The sequence below is a fragment of the Sminthopsis crassicaudata genome, chromosome 1 (assembly GCF_048593235.1).
Source record: "Sminthopsis crassicaudata isolate SCR6 chromosome 1, ASM4859323v1, whole genome shotgun sequence".
Taxonomy (NCBI): Eukaryota; Metazoa; Chordata; class Mammalia; order Dasyuromorphia; family Dasyuridae; genus Sminthopsis; species Sminthopsis crassicaudata.
In genome coordinates, this window is record NC_133617.1 from 747,423,804 (window position 1) to 747,443,085 (window position 19,282).

General features: G+C 36.8%; 1 protein-coding gene across 3 annotated transcripts in view; it reads right to left on the reverse strand.

Annotated features, from left to right (window-relative positions):
* CACNA2D3 (calcium voltage-gated channel auxiliary subunit alpha2delta 3) overlaps nucleotides 1-19,282 on the reverse strand; it is a 1,031,774-nt gene that overhangs the window by 463,727 nt on the left and 548,765 nt on the right. For all 3 annotated transcript variants that reach the window (XM_074284452.1, XM_074284451.1, XM_074284453.1), the window contains exon 11: nucleotides 8,862-8,975. In XM_074284452.1, coding sequence (XP_074140553.1) covers nucleotides 8,862-8,975 — 114 coding nt within the window. The remainder of the gene's footprint in view (nucleotides 1-8,861; nucleotides 8,976-19,282) is intronic.

The window sequence follows — 19,282 nt, forward strand, 5'->3', positions numbered from 1 at the left end:
AAAGAGAGTCAAAGGATGTTAATTGAAAAAAAAATTAAAAGAAAAATTGACTTGTCTAAGATATTCTAACCAGTAAACCTTAGAGGAAGGATTTGAACTCAGGACCTCTGACTCCACTTCTATTTCTCTATTGTGCTTGTCTTTTCTCACTAAATATCTCCAGTTTGAATACTTGCTATCTCCTTAAAATTGCCAGTATTTCTTATTTCATTGTTTCTATCTGTAGCATCACCAAATTCCTGTTTTCCCATGACCCTGGAGTTATATTTACTTCTTTTTCAAATTAGTATTATATAATGCACTTTGTAAACCTTAAAGTTGTACATGAATGGAGCTATTGTAATCGTTATTGTTATTATGCTTAGTTTCTTCCCTTTCCTGTATTCCATCAGTTATCAGATTACTTATAATCTTTCTTTGTAGTTCTTCCTGCATCTCTCCTTTCCTCTCCATCCTCATTCTTTATTTCAAGGTTCATAAGATTATCACCATCTGCATAAACTTTTCTAACATATATAGATAGATAGATAAAATCAGTAGTCTCAGTATAGACCACTTTATGCACCAGAGAATTGAAAGTGTCACATTTGTGCTCAAATTTCTATTTCTGCCTCACCTTCAAAGACTTCCTTGATACAAAAAAAAATAGTCTTATTTCACCTGATTCTGCTCCATTCACTATACGCTCCATCCAGACTAGACAAATGTTTTATCCCTTATATATGAATTATATTTTACTTTCTCCACATTCTTACTCACACTGACTCAACTACTGAAATATTCTCTCCTCATATCCTGTATATACAAAATTCTGTACTAAGTCATTTCAGTCATATCTGATTATTTGTTAACCCATTCAGAGTTTTCTTGGCAAAGACATTGGAGTGGTTTGCTATTTTTCTTCTCCAGATCATTTTACCAAGGAGGAAAACTGAGGCAAATGGGGTTAAATAACTTGTCCAGGATCACACAGCTAGTACGTATCTGAAATCAGATTTAAACATGGGAAATGGGTCATCTTGACTTCAGGCATAACACTCTATCTACTTCACAACCTAGTTGTCGCAGCCAAATTCCTCGCCATTCATGAATGGCTCAGAGGGACACTGGCTGTCCTTCCCTCAGAATAACCTTCTTACACAAACCTCATTAGGATTCACTTATCAGATAGTAAGAAAAATACAGTCTGGTCATCTTTCCTGGTTTTCTTGAGGGCTAGAAACTTTATATATATTGAGTAATTGGCATATGTAGTTCAGGATCCTACATACCACTTGGATTTAATAAAGGTTTTATTCTAGTTCTATTTGTAGCTTTGTTTCCCAGAATGTTTTCACCTCCCAAAGATTTCATTATAATCTGATAATCAAAATGTAATTGAGAAAAAAAGTCATTGGCTTTATGTTTAATTCTTATAGTTAAGTTCAGTGATAAAACCCAGGGGTCCACAGTATGATGGGGAGAGGGCTGAAACACTCTCCATGAGTTAACTCCCTCTACCAATGCCCCCTTTGCCTTGAGACTTGGTTGGGCCACCCAGATCATATGGACTGCCTGGGATTGTGGGATCTGAATGGAACAGACTAAATCAGACTTTTAGATCTGGAAGGAACTTCAGGCATCATTGAAACAAAGTCCTTCATTTCTTAGGTAAAAGAACAGGAATAGAATGGTTGTTATTTTGTGCAGCATCTCATGAGGGCCAAGTGTCAGAGCCAGGATTTAAAACACGGGCCTTTCGAGTCAGGATATAAGGGACCGTTCTTTAAGCACTGTATCACAAGGCCTTCGCTCCCTATCTTTTGACAGAGACAATCATGTTCCCTTGACTTGTTTTCAATCAAGTGAATTTGAATCTTTAGTTCTTGTGTCTTTTGTTGATTTTTTTTTCACTTTTTTTTGGGGGGGAAGAGTAGATAGACTAAGAAAAATGCCAGAGATGTTCCTTCTTGAAAATCCAAATCTCTGTGAAAAGGTGCTGATTTCCAACTGTGTTTTAAAATGCGGGACAAAGACAGGCATCCTGAGGCACTTTGAAAAGCCTTTATCTGGGAATCAGGGAAGTTTTTGTTCAGCCTTGCCATCCCATCCCTCTTGCCAGCCCCATGGTCTCCAAAGACAGCTAATCAACCTAAGTTATGTTACAGCTCAGAAAGACTACAAAGTGGCTGGGGTCTGGCTTTTGTTCTTGAGATCACTAATAATAAAATACACAGTACATAGAATTGTAATAACATTCGTCTTTGAAGTCCCTCGGTCCTTTTAGAAGGAGAAAATCAATTTAATAACACTTGGACAATGGAGCAGTCAAGCCATTCAATTGTGCTGTCCTGACGAACCATGTCTGCAAACTCCAGATATGCCTGAAACTGAGAACTGGGGCACCAGTTTCATAGAAAGGTGACATGAAAGGGATGTGGGATGAGAGGAAGCTGGAGATTGGTCCAAGAAAGATGCTCATCAGTGATCATCTATTTCCTTCACTGACTGCTATTTTATTTTTTTGTCTCTCCAATGACTTTTTATACATGAATTCTGTCTTTCTGGCAGAATAAGGGAGTTGAGGAGAGGGAAGAGAAAGAGAGAAACACATAAATAGAGAAACTGAGACACACAGGAGAGAGAGAAAGAAAAAGAGAGAGAGAGACAGACAGACAGAGAGAGAGACAGACAGAGAGACAGAGACAGAGACAGAGACAGAGAAAGATGGATAGAAACAAAAAGAATAACAGACATATAGGGACAAAACAGACAGACAGACACATATAGAACTTGTGTTTCAACATAGGTTCAAGGATGTCTAGAACCATTCTTCCAGGGATTTCCTTGTCACCTTCCTCTCAAAATGTGGTTCACTCATTTATAGCAAACACTTATTAAGAATTCAACAAAATATTTATCTTTGACAAAATTTGATAAACATACTGATAGCAAAAAAGTGAGATTTAAAGGTTTCCGTAAAGTTTGAAGGGTAATGTCTGTTTTTCAGGCAATATTAAGGGAAAGGGATGAGAAATAAAGAAGGGATACATTAAAAAGATTCACATTAGCAAAATCTATTATGAAAACGCACTCCTTAAATTGCTCAGTGAATCAGATAAGGCTAATTGCTTATAGTTGAATAGATAAATGATTTCAAGATGAAAGTCAGTAAATAAGAAGAAAGGAAGGGCAATAGAAGGATAGAAAGAAAGATGGAAGAAAAGAAGAAAGGAAATAAGACAAAAAGGAAAGAAGGAAGGAAGGAAGAACATATATTGAGAAAGTATACTAAATGTTAAGAACTGTGTGAAATGCTAGGGATCCAAAAAAAGTTCCAGCCTGCAAAAGGCTTGCATTCTAATGGTGACAGAAGCCAAAATGGGACCAAGGGGTGTGCACTCTGTGGGGTTGCATGATATAAAATGGATTAAGATGGTTTTGGCACAAAAAGGCAAAAAATCACTCTTCTAAAGGCTGAAGGACCTAAGGATGGAATTCAAGTTTCTGATGCAGATGAAATGGTCTGAGTCAGGAAGTTCTAAATTTAGTTCCGGTAAGAATGTCCTTCTCTTGCAATAAGCCAATAGCTGGCCTGACAAGCAGGGACTCCAAAGCTTCTAACTCCTCTCACCATGAACCTGTAGTCCCCTCTTCCAGCTGGGAAATGATATTATCTATTACCTGCCTTGGTATCAAGGGTCTAAAAGATGGCACTCATAGCCATATAAAATGAGTTGAAGGGGAAGCGAGGGAGGCAAGAACAAATAGAAAAAAGAGAAAAGGAGAGAAAGAAGTGAGTTTTCTGTAGCCATTTGTCCCTGCAGCTACTTTTTAAAAGGCCTGATTCCCAGGAGAATCAAGCAGCATGTATGTCTTGGCCCCTTAGATGTTTAAGGGAACTTTTCACTATTGTACAGTGAGTGAAGATGATGACCTCAAAGACAGCAACATCTTCCATTTTTAAAGCATTTTAAAGATCGTAAAGTACTGTACAAGAACTGCTGTATCCTAAGAGTATCATGAAGTAGGGATTACAGGAACTCCCCCATTTTACAAAGATAAAGTGATCTGCTCCACATTGCCTCCCATTTATCCTGCAGATATCTTGGGATACATGATAGTTTGTATCACCTCCTCCATTCAGTTGTGAGCTCCTCAAAGGCAAGAACTTCATGTATTTCCTTTTATATGCCCACCCTTTAACATAGTGTCTGGTACCCACTAAATACTTGTTGACTTACTGGATAATTGCATCATTCAAATTCAAATTGCTATTTAAAAAGTTGCTTTGTTCATGTTTAGTTATACGTATAGGCATGTATTCAATATAAAATGGATTTTCAAATTGGTTTCAACAATTACCAGAAATCAAATGACTAGTTTTACACACACACACACACACACACACACACACACACACACACACACACACATATATATATATATATATATATATATATATATATATATATATATATATATATGTATGTATATGACTCATGTATTTGTCAAGAGAAGGGAGTAGCCTAGAAATCCTCAAGGATCTTTGTTGCTCAGCATTATGGGATCCTCTGATGCTGTCATGTAAAGTCACTAGACATAAATAGGTGGGACATGGTAAATGTCCTAGTATCTCATGGTTTATGCAACTGCAAATGAAATGCTCTCGAACAACAACTCACTGGAGTGACTGAATTTTTGCTTAATTTTGGTTAAATAATGCAACATCCTTTTTTTCGTTAACAAGCCTCATAAACTCTTCTCAAAAGAACTCCCTTTTTCTCCTTTTGAACATTTCAGCTAATCTTCTTTGACCTCACCTCAGTTTCTGTACATCATTTTTTTTTTTTTATGAATGGCAACAATTCCAAGAAAAATAGTATAAAAGAAAGGTTACATCTACTCTAGAATTCTGAAGTACAGCTGTCTACTCATAGGGCCAAATGGCAGCACCTAGGAGCTGTCCAGGGCTGAAGCTCAAGAATGAGGTTCATATCTCAAAGTCTGTTTTATAAGGACAAGCAGATGCTTATCATGATAAGTATGGGAGACAGATTTATTTACTCTTCAGATCTCAGTGGATGCCATGTTTTTTAGAACTAACCTCAGGTAATGTGTTCTTCTAATCCCGTGGACCTCCCAGAGGGTTTATTGCAGACTAGCTTTCATATCTCTGACTTTCCTCTTGCCTGGGAACTTATTTGTTCACTTTGAATATTGAATTAATTCCTCTTCTCATTGACTCTTCTGTCCCACAATACTCAGCTTTTTGTTTTCTTTGACTATTCAGAATGTGGCTCAATAACTCTAGATTTAGGAATGTGAACCTGAGTTCAAATCTCATCTCTACCATTTATTACTTGTGTAACATTGGGCAAGGTATAACTGTCCTGTGCCTCAGTTTCTCCATCTGTAAAATAAAATGTGATCTTTCCAGTTTCCAGTTCTCAACTTATGACTCTGTGATCCTTAAGCACAATTAATATTTGAAGATATCAGAAAAAAACTAAGACAAAAATGGTGACTGCAGATATAAACATTCAAGGAAATTAATAATTCTAAGAAAAGATAATAAGGAGGGAGGAAATTACAGGTGAGAGACAATAAGCCCAGAAATAACTTATGAAAAAGTCAAGTTCAAGAAATTACTAGTAAGCTAATTTTGCTAAAGGATAGAGCATATAAAAGAAAATATATTAAATAAATTTAGAAAGATAAATTGGAAACAGATGGTAAAAGCCTTTAAATACTTAACAGATATATTTATATTTTATCCTTGAAACAATAGGGAGGTATTGAAGCCTGATGAGCAAGGGAGTGCAGAAGCAGATATGTTCTTTAGGGAAAGTATTAAAATAATTAAATAAAGAATAATAAGAGATGCCAGGAGACCGGGTAGGAGGCTATTGCAATAGTCCAACGTGGAGTGTTATGGTTTCAGATAGGTTTTGGCTTAGAACTGGAAGGGACTTTAAAAGTGATGAAGTCCTGACCCAGTTTAAGAGGCGGTTATTTGGATTAATGGGAAATGCCCAAGGTTCAAAGACAGAGTGACTAAATTTAGAGCAATATTAGAGACAATCTATTTCAGCCCTTTTATTTTTCAGATGAAAACATTGAGGCAAAGGAAGTCAACACCAGTGATATGAATGAGGAGGACTTGAGTTCAAATTCTGCCTAATGATGTGACGCTGCCCAATCACTTAACTCTTCTTTGAATCCATTCCCTCAATTAAAAAGGAGGGATAACAATAGCACCCATCTTCAAGGATTGTTATGAGGATCAAATGTGGTAACACATATCAGCACCTCGGGACAATACCTAGTACATAGTAGGCACTTATCAAATTGTTTGTATTCTTGTTTTCCCTGAGATATGGAGAAGAAGGTTAAAATGGCAGCCAGAGATACCTCTGAATTTGTCACCCCTCCAAAATGCCCTCTTGCTACAGAAACAGCCTCTATGGCTCATTGGTGCTTCTTTGAAAAAAAGATGATGAACGCACACTTCATGGAGTCCTGATGCTTGCAGGGTCCTGGATCCAATTAATCTGTGAAAGCACCTGGTTTGAAATCAATAGCATTCATCTAGATAGAGCAGACTAGATTTCAGGGTTGCCTAAAGAACGATGGCCCTGCCCTTAGCTGATTCCTCCAAGGAAAGGCAGGAGTTTGGACGCTTTGAGTTTTTTACCCTTACCCTGCACATCTCTATGACCAGGATGTGCCCTACGGCTCTGCTTAGGTCATCTACCCAAAATTCAGTGTCAAGAGAACAGCCTTTTAAGAGTTCTGTGCATTTATTTATAATCATTTCAATTGAATTTTTGGTAACATTTGAAAAAAATTTTCAAGTGACACATGCAAGATATCCAGTGTGGAAATTTCATCTACCAGCACGAATGATAATGGTAAATTCTAGGCTGTTGTCTGGAGCTCAGGAGTCAGGATGACACAATTATTAAGTATCTGAGGCAGGATTCAAATTCAGGTCTTTCTAATTCTAAGTCCAACATTTTCTCCACAGCACTATCTCACTGACAAAGGAGTATTTGAATCCAGCTCTTCCTGCCACAAGCTCAGAATTCTCTTCCCTATCTCATGAGCATTTCCACCCATATTTACTGATGCCATTTCCTAGTTCTGTTAGCCATAGGTGCTTGTTAATGCACTCAAACAAAAATTCAATAAGCCTAGACACAGTAACTACTATGTGTCTAGCTCCTACTGAGTGCTACAGGGGTACAGAGTATATGCCATGTTCTCTGGGTTCAAATAGCTTCTAAACTGGTTAGCAAAACACAAAGGGCAGAAGAAAACTTCTAGAGGATGGCTGCTAAAGTTACAAATGAAGACATCTAGATTGAATCCAAACCCCACCAAGGAAAGGCAGCATGGAGCAGCAGGACCTCTGGATTTGGGGGTCAGTAAGCATGCATTTACCCACTGGCTGGGTAAAACCCTATTCAGAGATAATTTTTTTGAGCCTTTATTTGTGCATCAGAAAAATCCAATGTTTGTACTAGATGATGCTGAGGTTCTATCTAACCTTGAATCTATGATGTTATGTGGGCTTTAGCCAAGTCATTTATCCCTTCTGCACCTCCAGACTTTATGGTCTCTAAGGTCCTTTCCAGCTCAAGATCTGTGAGCCTATAATCTTGTGTTGTAAACCCACAGGAACAATCAAGGAGTGGCAATTATACTAGCAAAGGTGTGTTATATTAGCCAATACTTTCATGGTGCAGCTATGAGCAAGATCAGTGGTCCTTAAACTTTTTAAATAGGGGGCCAGTTCACTGTCCCTCAGACTGTTGGAGGGCCAGAACTATAGTAAACACAAAAACTCACACTCTTTCTCCACCCCTCAGCCCATTTGCCATAACCTGGTGGGCCACATAAACGTCCTCAGTGGCCACATCTGGCCCACAGGCCGTAGTTTGAGAACCCCTGAGAAAGATGTACAAAACACTGAAATAATGCTTTGAGATCTCATTTCAAACAACATATCACTATAGCGGCCTTCTAGAGAGGTAGGAGACATGCCAATCTGTAGACAGTCAGGAATCCTATGTTCAGCATGAGTGAGAATCATAAAGGCTCAACAGGAAACAAAAAGCTTTACAGAAAGCCACCAAAGCCTTCATGTCATAGCAGAAGTGTTCCCATCATCTCAGACATAGTAGGGGTAGAACTAGAGTGGAATTAACTAGTTTTAGCCAGCCCCATGGATAGGAGTCATAGCACAACTCACACCGGCATGTTTTACTGTGTTTACATCACCATGTGTGTCTCCATAATTCCAACCAGTAAGGACAAAAAGCTAAGTTTACTTTCCAAAGTGATGCATCTTTGCTATTTGTGTTGGACCAAAAGCTAGTGATAACAGGAAAAAAATCGACAAAACATTTTTATTTACTCTTATTTCTGAACAAAAAAGCTTGCTTTAACAATGAAGCAATTATTCTGTCTTGTGTTCTGATATCCCAGAAATGTAACCATCCAGAATCAGAGCATATCCAATTTTGAGCATGCGATATCTTTTAGAGAATAACAATGCTAAATAAAACTGAGAGAGAATTCTCTCTCTAATAATAATCCCCTACTTTTTATGAAATTCCTTTCTAAAAACTGCACCATTGCCTGAATGACCATTTGTCAGATTTAATTTCCCATCTATTCAATTCAATGGTTTTGTTGACATAGCTGGAATACCTTAGGTGTTAATCAACAACCAAAAAAAAAAAAAATTGTCAAATGTAAGAAATAACATGTCACTGTAAAATTAACTTACTTAGAGGGTTATCTCACAAAAATGTAACAACTATTTAGTTGTTTGGTTTTTAGGAAAAGCGGTAGAACTTGTTGCATTGACTTACCTTCCTTTCTGGCCAATTATACTTTGCAAAGATTGTATCATAGGTATCTACAGCTCCATCAGTAATGAGCATTATTGCTTGGCTGCAAATGCTTCCCTGTCCAGTGTGGTTGAACTGTGGAGAGAAATAAGTATCCAGTTAAAATGTATCTCAGAAGATGAATATATGGATTAGTTTACAGAAAAGCATGGGGAAAGGAAATGAACGCTCATTGAATGAAGAGATGCTTGTGAATCTCCCAGAAATCTTAAGAACTCAAAGGCTGAGTCCTACATGACACATGATTAAATTGAATTTGATATAATACATTAAATTTATTAAGAGCTAGGGTGGGAGATAAGAAGATCATGTGGAGAAGTGGATAGAACCCTGTCTAGAATAAGGAAGACCTGAATTTAAATCCTGTTCCATTCACTTGCTCTCTGTGTACAAGTTACTGAACCTCTACATACCTCAGTTGTTGATCTGTATTGTTTCCTCACTGAGAATGCTGTTTATCAGAGAAACCTCGAGTCAAGAACCATTCTAGGTGCTGGAAATTCTGACAAATAAATCGATCTCTATCTAGGCCCTTATATTCTATAAAGAAGCTTATATTCTCTGAGTGAAGGCACAATTCTCAATAATTATGATAATGACAACAATAACAACAAATTAACCAATTCATATGGTACCTACTATGTGCCAGGCACTGTTCTACGTGCTTTACAATTATTATCTCATTTGATCCTCATGATAGTAAAATAGTCCTGAGAGGTAGATATTATTTCCCCTATTTTATAGATGAGCATATTGAAGTAGTAACAACTTAAGTAAAGAAGCACAAAAACTTTCATCTCCCAGACATTATATGGAGTTGAGGGTCTGAGTCCAGGAAGACTGAGTGAATCTTCCAATTTGGAATGCCAGGCCAGCTGTTCTGCAGAGATGTGGTCATGGGCAAGAAGGAACTAGCACACTGGGAGTGCAGAAGCAGTGGAGCAGGGACAAGGCTCTTGGTATTTGAGGAGAGAGGAGGCTTTAGTTTGAGGTTCCAGGGCAGAGGGAAGACCCCATTTCCCCCACAATTAGAGGTGCTTAAACTAATAATTTTCATTAAAAAAAAAGAAGAACTGGCAAAGAAGAAAGAACCCAACTACAGAAACTTACTATGGGAACAGAGAAGACCCAGGATTCTTCTTTAGAGGACACTGAAGTAAAAAATAAATAAAAAGCTTCTTCTATCCCACAGAGTAATGTTATACTTTATGTTATAGAGGAACTCACTTTGAAAGACTTTTAAAATCAAATGAGAAAAATTGAAGAAAAAATAAAATTAAAAAAAGTTAACCAACTTGAAAAGGAGATACTGAGTCTTAAAGAAAGAAATAATTCTTTGAAAACCAGAATTTGGCAAGGGGGAAGCCAGTAAAGCTCTAAGAGACTAAAATAATAAAACAGATTATAAAGAATGAAAAAATTGAATAGAATGTGAACCATCTTATAAGATAAACAACAGATCTGGGGAAAAGATCAAGAAGAGAAAATATAAGAATAACTGGAGTACCTAAAAGCTGTGACAAAAAAAAAAACTTAAAAAGAACTTTACAATAATACAAGAATAATCCAAGAAAATTGTCTTGTAGTGATGGAACATGAAGGGAAAGTAGAAGTAGGAAAAAAAATCACTGATCACCCACTCAAAGAGACCATTTGTGGAAAATACATAGGAATATTATTTCCAAATTTTAAATAGCCCATATCAGAGAGGAAATTTTGTAACAAATAATAAAAAAACATTAAAATATGCTGGAGCTACAATTAGAATTGTACAGGATTTTTCAAAAGCTACAATAAAAACTCTTGCAATCATATATACTGGCCATCAAAAGAAGCAGGTCTATGGCCAAAAAATATTATATCTAATAAAATTATCCATAATAATGAGTGCAAAAAATGGACATTCGACAAACTTGCAAATTTTCAGGACTTTATCTCAACCAATCCCAAACTTAATAGAAAATTGAACATACGAGAGTCAATATCAAAGATCAATTTTAAGGAACTTAACATGGATATATGGTTTATGTTTTTTACATAGAAATGGATGCCATATTCTTAAGATTGACATCAGTGATTGGACAGCTCAAAAGAAAGACTGGGACAGAGTTGAGTATGACCTGACTCTAAAAAACAAAATTATATAGGAAAAGGTAAAAATAGTAATTATATCATACAAATGAGGTATAGAGGAAGAATAGCCACAGAGCCCTATGAGGAGGGCTCATAGTTCTGAAAACTACTCATATCAGGAATGGGCTAAATAGGCAACACCACATATATATTATCAAGGGTACAGCACTCTCCAAAATTTATACATAAACCAGGGGAGATGGAACAGGATAAGATGCAATACAGAAGGATCTGTAGATTTGTGGCAGTGGAACAAGATGTGTAGGTTAATGGAGAAGGAATAAAGGATAAAGTGGGGTGTGGAAGGATGTATAGAATTATATGGTACTTGAATAAAGTGTATTAATAGCAGATTAAAAGTAGATTAATCAGAAAGGGATGGGGAGGGGAAGGTGGCACAGGAGAAGGTGTATACAAAAGGGTGTTTAGATTAACTGGAGTGGAATAAGATTTTTAGATAAATGGCTATGGGATGAAGACTGAAAGAAAGGGAGGGGGAGAAGATAAGGGAGAAATCCCTGGGTGGAAGAAGTTAAATAATAGCAAAGCAAGTTAAGGAGCAGAATTAAATTAGAAGCCTTAGCAGGAATAGGAAATAAGATGTACACAAACACTACAACAATGATCAGGAGAAGGAAAAAAAGGAGGGCTAGCAATCATTGATCTTAGATAAAGTCAAATTTAAAGATTCATTCAAGAGAAAAATCTACATTATATGTTAGCCATATTAATATTGTTTTAGATAAATGTTTACATATGAGTAAATGATTATGTGTATACATATGTGTGTGAATATGTAGATGTATGTATGTGTATGTATGAATAGATATATGTATGTATGTTGATTGAATGGGTGTGAATATATACATATGTATATGTATGTGTATGTGTGTATATATATGTATACATGTATATATATATGTGCTTAACTGTAGCTTTTTTGAGGGAGGAAGAGGTGAAGAAAGGGGAGAAAAGGAATAAGAAAAAAAGTGCATAGCAGAGAACAAAATAATAACCTACAGGGAAGCAAAGGAAAGATGGACACTCATGAATATTATTCTATTATAATTCTATTATTAATTATTCTAATTTCTTCTATTATCATATATTATTTTTGAAATGGAAATTTATTTTCATGTATTTTGAATCCTCCCAGATATTCTGTTGAGCATACAATATTTTGTTTTGTTTTATTTTCCTTTTCTGTCTTTCTTTTTCTGTTGTTGTTGTTTTTTTGTTTGTTTTGTTTTGTATTCAGTTCAATAAAAAATATAAAGTATATCTTGAGAGGGGCAGAGAAGATATATACATTTGGAAACAGATTTTTTAAAAAATCAATAATTTTCAGACAAATGATGAGCTTATTTATAAAAGTTGAGGAAGAAAGAGAGAGAGCACTAACTGGGGGAATGGGGAAGAAAGGTTTCCTGCAGGAAGCATAATCTGAGCCCTCAAAGAAGGTACAGTTTCCAAGAATAAACATGAAGTGCATTTCAGGCAAGTGCAAAGATCTGGCAATGGGAGACCAAGTGGCAAGTTTGGAAAAAGCGCAAATGGGTCAAAATGAAGAAGGTGTGAAAGGAAGGAATGTGAAAGAAAATGTTAGCCCAATGCCTGGAACAGAGTAAGTGCTCGATCAATACTTGTTGACTGATAATAAGCCATGGAAATGGATTATATGGATTGAAACTTCTAACATTAAAAAATCATCTCGGAAAAATAAATAGCAGCCTTGCACGAAATACAAAGAGGCTATTTCTGGATGGATAGAGACTCTGCCCTAGCGTGTAAAAACCAGAGAATGTTTGGACATCTAATGGACCAGAAATGCAGCCACTCAAAAGAGAAATCTACATCCAGACATTTCAGAGCCTAAACTTCATGATCCACAAGATGTCTGGGGGCAGATTTGATTAGTCACTCATTCAAGGGACTTGAAAATGCATTAGCTGTCCCATGGTTTTAATGCCAGCAGAATTGTTTCTGATCTTAAGGCCAAGTCACCTCCTTCAAAGTTGCATATGTGGTCCTTGAAGAAATGGTGAATCCTGTGAAAGAATCCAAAACAAGAGGACAACAGAGATTCCTGGAAGTTCCCAGCCTTGGGCAAGACGACCGCCTTTTAAGTAGTTTATAAAACAGTCTCTAATAGTTTTTACTTTCATGATTTTTCCAAGGAGCCCCTTTACAATTTACCTTTCAGATTAGGATGGATGAAGAGAGCTGCTTTCCCTTGGAAGTTAGGGTCCACACTGGGCCATATGGAGTGTTCAGGGAGGGCTAGCCTCTCTGATGTGAGGGCTGGCTGAGTCCATTTCAGGGATATTCATCAATTTGGAGGATGGCATTGGCCTTTTTCAATAATGAAGGACAAATATATGCCTACATGGGGATCTCAAGGTATATATAGACAGAACCCAGATGTGCTCCCAAGCCCAGAGTTGCAGGGTACTCAGCATCTGTTTGGCCACCTGGGAGCAGAAGTGGTACAAATCCAGTGCCCTCTCTCAGGCAGAAGCCTGACCTTGACATCAACAACAAAAGCAGGGCTTGGCCATCCTTGGAATAGAGCAAATGGGCCTTGAAAATGGACCAACTCTTAAAAGCCAGTGAACCAAGAAGTCTTCAGAGAGGAGACTTTTGTGTAACTTCTTTGGAAAGAAAGGCCCTGGAAAATTCTCTCTCTTTTAAAAAAAATACTTATTTCCCTAGAGAGATCAGAAAAAAAGGAGAAGGGCAGAAGAGGCTGTTGCAAGCTGTTTAGTTTTTTAAAACATTACTTTCCTCTGCCTGCGACCACATTATTCTACATAGTAATGTGCTGTTTGAGTATTTTGAAGAATGCAATTACATTCAAATGCTTTGATGAGCAATATCTCTTCTCTTCATATTTGTCTAGAACTTTTTTATTGAATAGCAAGAATGATGAAAGTGTTTTCCATAATAATAATGACGACAAGAACCCTATGATGAACAACAATTAACTCAGTGATTCATCAGTTAGAAGGGAAAATTTCAATGCATCCTGACATTTCGAGCGTTTGGTTGTGATTAACCATCGTTGAAATGTCACAGAATTTTACTTAATTGGCTAAGAAAAAAATTAAGGTAATCACGGCAAAGATGGCATTCAGTCCAAAGAAAGATAATTGCTGTTGTCACATGACAAGGTAGATACTAACTAGCAGAGCCAGCCACTCCAGATTTCTACAAAATCAGATGAATACGGCATAAATCAGTGGCTGGAAGGAGCTCAGAAGTGCATTCCTATACTCTTTTCAAAGATGTGAGTCTCAGCAACTACAGATCTTTGAGTGAGCTAAACCATTGTAGAACGCAAAAAGCAGGTAATTTCAAGACACAATTTCCTTGGTTTAATTACTGTAACCCTTGAACCATCCTCAAATGCCAGCCAGAATTTCAATCATCCATCTTTGTGTATGAGTGCAGAGCAGCAGTAACTCCAAAAAAATGAATACGAGTGTTTAAAGGTCATATTGACGAAGTAGAAAATAGATAAACCTGGGTATTTCATGGAAAATTAACCAGCTCTGTGTTCCTCAAAAGTCATTACTGGTTAAAAGTACAGAAGAGAGAGGAAGTGGCAGGGATGTTTTTATCTGTGACAGGCAGGACAGTATAGGAGAAGCCTTCAAAAGAAGACATGCTTGTTCAAAACAGTCTTACTCCCAATTTATACCAAACCGAGCTTTTAGAACTCACACATAATTGTAGTCTTCTCATCTGTAATGTTTTGGGCAACCAACTATTGCCAAGTTATTGGGTGAGCAAAAGACAGCTGCTTCTGGGGTCAAAAGCCCAAGGTCTGAGAATTCCTAATTTTTAGCTGTGCCCTGTGCAACTTTGGTCAAAGCTCCCAACCTCTCTGAGCTACCTTTGTCTCATTCATAGGTTGAATAAAACTAATCTAAGGTCTATTCCATTTCTAAACTAGTGGTCTTAAGCTTCTTTCTATCAGACATATAATTTATTACAAGTTATTAGTTTTTATTAATTTTTTTATTTTATTGAGTTATTATTTTATTAATCAGGTTATTAATTTTCCTTAGGTTGCTGTTTTATACACAAATATAAATCTTTGTACATGTATATAAAATATATGTACATATATATGCAAATGTGGATTTACATGCACATATATAAGTATATCTATCTATATATATATACATATATACCCATATATATTTATATATTATGCAAATATGTCTAAATCTATCATATATAAGTATATAAATACATGCATATATGTGTGGAGAGAGAAACAGATAGAGACAGAGACAGTGAGACAGATTGATAGAGACAATAGGAAAAGGGAAAGGTATTAAGCAATTAATAGCAAAGATTTATCAAACAGCTGTTATATACCTGGTACTCTGCTAGGTACTGAAGATACAAGCATGGGAGAAAAACTCTATTTTCAATGAGCTTGCATTATAGTAAGTAGAGGGGGAATCTATCTATGTATCTAAGTGTATGAATATATGCATATAGTTGTAGGATTTAAATATAAAGTGAATAAATGCAAACACACAGATAGCTATTAAACACTAAAGGATTCTAGCACTGGAGCAAGGGATCTGGAAAAGCTTCATGCAGAAAATAGTGCTTGAAAGGCATCTTAAAAAAAGAGAGAAACTACTGGAGGTGGTGGTGGAGGTAAGGAAAGAGACTATTCCAAGCATGAGGGGGTTGTGCAATGGGACGGACGTGGAAGATGGAATATCTTGTGTAAACAACAGGCCGTGATGCTCACTCTGTCATGGATACGGGAGAGGGCAAATACTTATATCTTGCTAATTTTGAGGACTATGGGAAAGTTCTACAGCCCCAGAAAATCACATAAGTATAGAAATGGAAAAGGACATTAATGGCACCTAGTCCAAGCTATAATAAGCAGCTGACTTACAACATACTCGCCAGCCAACTTCTAAATAATCACCCCCTGAGAAAGCTCATTCCATGTAGGAATTGTTCAAAAATGTGTCATTCAGGTGGCAACCTGAGACTCTTCCAGAGCTCAGTTATCCCTTTGAGTCTTATACACTTTGCAGCATTTGAATCTTAAAAAATTGTAAGTATTCCTTAAATGGATAGCCCTCATTTCCCCTTCAGTTGGCATATTACAAGAGAATAGTTAAGGTATAAAAGTGAGCATATTAAATTCTTGGCAAAGGGATGAGGAGCATATTAGACACCAGGAGACTAGAAAGGGAATCGTTAAGAACAAAAACTAAACCAAAAAAACAAACTTGCTTTTCAGAACCTCATCTCAAAGGCCAATTTCTATCCCCCCAGCTACCACTGTTATGCCCCCCCATTAGCCTGAATTTGTTGTGTTTATATTTTACATATAATTTTTTTCCATATATCACATCCTTTCATAAGCTACTCAATGGAGGAACAATTTCATTTTTTTGTTTTTGTTTTTGGCACAGTAATAATTGGCAATGTGCTGATTAATAAATGCTTGGATTGGACTTAAGTCTTCCAAATCTGCCAAGGTTTTTAAACTGGAGTAAGAAGTAGAGGGAATTATCCATTGAGATCTACATAGTATCTCCCCAAATTATGAGCAGAAGAAGATACACAAACAGAGAAAGAGCATTAAAAATCATGACCTCACATATCTATCCATGAGTGCATAAAATATGGTTAACAAATAGGGTGAATTAGAGGTCCTAATTGAGTAACATAAATTCGATGCCAGAGGTGTCACAGTAATGTGATTGAATAGGACAGAAATTCAGCTCTGAAAATCCAAGCCTTATTCAGAAGGACACAACCGATAAATGAAGTGGAACAGTCTTGCATATTAAGCAGAAATATTTACTTGAAGACAGCCAAGAACCCAAAGTTTGAATCACAGGAGAGCATAATTGAGCAACTGAAGGAAAACCAAAGTTAATACTGCCATGATGGATCTGTATGGACCATCTAGGCAGAACGGGGAATAAGAAGAAGAGCTATGGAAATAAAAATCAACAAGGATGAGATGCTCATGAATCGTGAGCCAGGCCTTATGTGAGCTGCTGAGAATACAAAGACATAAATAAAATATCACTTGCTCTCAAGGAGCTTATATTCTACAAAGAAAAGTCCTATGAGGGAGATGACAGATAATGAACCTAGCAGAAGAAATAAAACTTGCCTCGAATTTCACTTTAAAATATGAAGTCATTCACTGAGCACTCAAATCTTCTTCCTCTGCTCATCACTCTGTTGTTTTCAGTCCCTAGCACCTCCTTTATTACTGTTTTCAATAGAAATGGCCCCACTCCTTGCCAAGACAAACCCCTCCACATGCACAAGTCATCTTAATCCATCCTTTCCTCTCCAACACAAGGCTCCCTCTATTATACCTAGCCTTTTGCTAATCTTCACTCTCTCCCTGTCTTTTTGGTGCTTTCCTATTTCCTACAAACATGCCCATGTCTTCCCTATCCTTAAAAAACAAAACAAAACAAACAAAAATCCTCACACAATCTTTTCCTCCCCACTAGCTATCATCCTATACCCCTTCTTCCATTTAAACTTAAATTCCTTGAGAAAGTCACTTATAATTATACTTCAACCTCAATCTCAGCTTCACTTTTTGTAGCCTAGCTTCCAATCTCATTATTGAAAGTGCACTCTCCAAAGTTACCAAATATCTTTTAGCTGCCAAGCATTTATTAAGTGCTTATGGTATATACAGACATTTTATTAATTGTGAATTATACAAAACAAGCAAATTAAACCAACAAATTAATTTAAAAAAACCAGTCCTTGCCTTAATGAAGATCACTTTCTAACAGAGTTTTGGATTCAGATCCTGACTTTGCCGCTCCCTACTTTTATCACTTTGGGCAACTATTCAACTTTCATGGACTTAACTGTAACGTGAGCAGCATGGTCTATACCTGACCTCTGAGGTTTTGTCCAGCTGTAAATCTATGATCCTCAGGTCCTAAGTCTAGTCCTTCTGCCATGTGATAGCATTTCAAATTCTAAATATTCTCTTTCTGAAATCTGCCATTTATTGGTCTTCCTCTACTGCAATGATTTGGATATTCATTGAGTTAACTAAATTGGATGGGAAGCATGAATTTATCCCTACTTAGTGTCATAGAAATTAACATAGTCATAACCAGGAAATTCCTACTATCTCTTCATCCTTAGTCCAAACACACACGCAGACACACAGACGCACACACACAACTGGCTTCTTTCCTCCCCTAAAGAAATTTCCAGTTGTGTGTGTGTGTGTGTGTGTGTGTGTGTGTGTGTGTGTGTGTGTGTGTGTTTGAATTCCCATGGCCAACTAAGAATTTTGCTTATGCTAGTCACTGAGTCGATGGAATTTGTGATACTATGGTCCCTGATTCTTTGGGTGACTCTGTCCTAGACATCATCAAAGAAACTTTCATTTCTGAAATGCTCAGAGTCTTATTTTAATCTGAGTCTATGGTATAACCCTAGCATGTAGCAGAATTCCAGTCTAGAATTCTAAAGACGCATAAGCAAAATCTGAATTCCAAAAGATGACAGAAATCCTCAAGAGGTCTCTAAGTATGTTTTGTCAGCTATCCAGGATGCTGGAGGTCAACGTTTCTCTTAGCTTTCTTCAAAGATTTCAGAATTCATTTCTCCTGATGTGGGCATTTGGGCACTGATCCGGCAAAATAAATGTTTTCAGTGGCACTGAGTCATTTGAGGGTGACTGGAAAACTTTTTGCTGAAATCAGCTTTTGGGGACCTTGGCAGCCCAGAATTTACAGACTTTGTTCTGTACATTGGAACTATTAGTGGGCTCTTAAAAAATGGATATGGTGGCCAAAGCAACAGACCGTCCCACAAATGTTGATTACCAACTCAAAATATATCAGCCTCTGAGAGGATGGTAAGCAGGAATTTATCCCTACTTAGTGTCATAGAAATTAACACAGTAGTAACCAGGAAATGCCTACTATCTCTTCATCCTTAGTTCATGTTTCTCCTTTATATTAAAGCCATTTAGAAAGAGGATTGGAATCTACAGGGCAATGGATTCAAGTGATGTTGCTTTATGGAAATTCATTAACCACAAAAAAAAAATGATGTTCAAATTCATGCAGAATAAAAACAGCAAAGAAATAAGGATCCTTTTCTTAATCGCTGTTATTGGGTTGTTCAACTTTTGTTAAATCAAATGTCACAGAGAGGTATGACTTTTATCAATCTTTTCTGATTCAGCTCTTTTTCAGATTGTA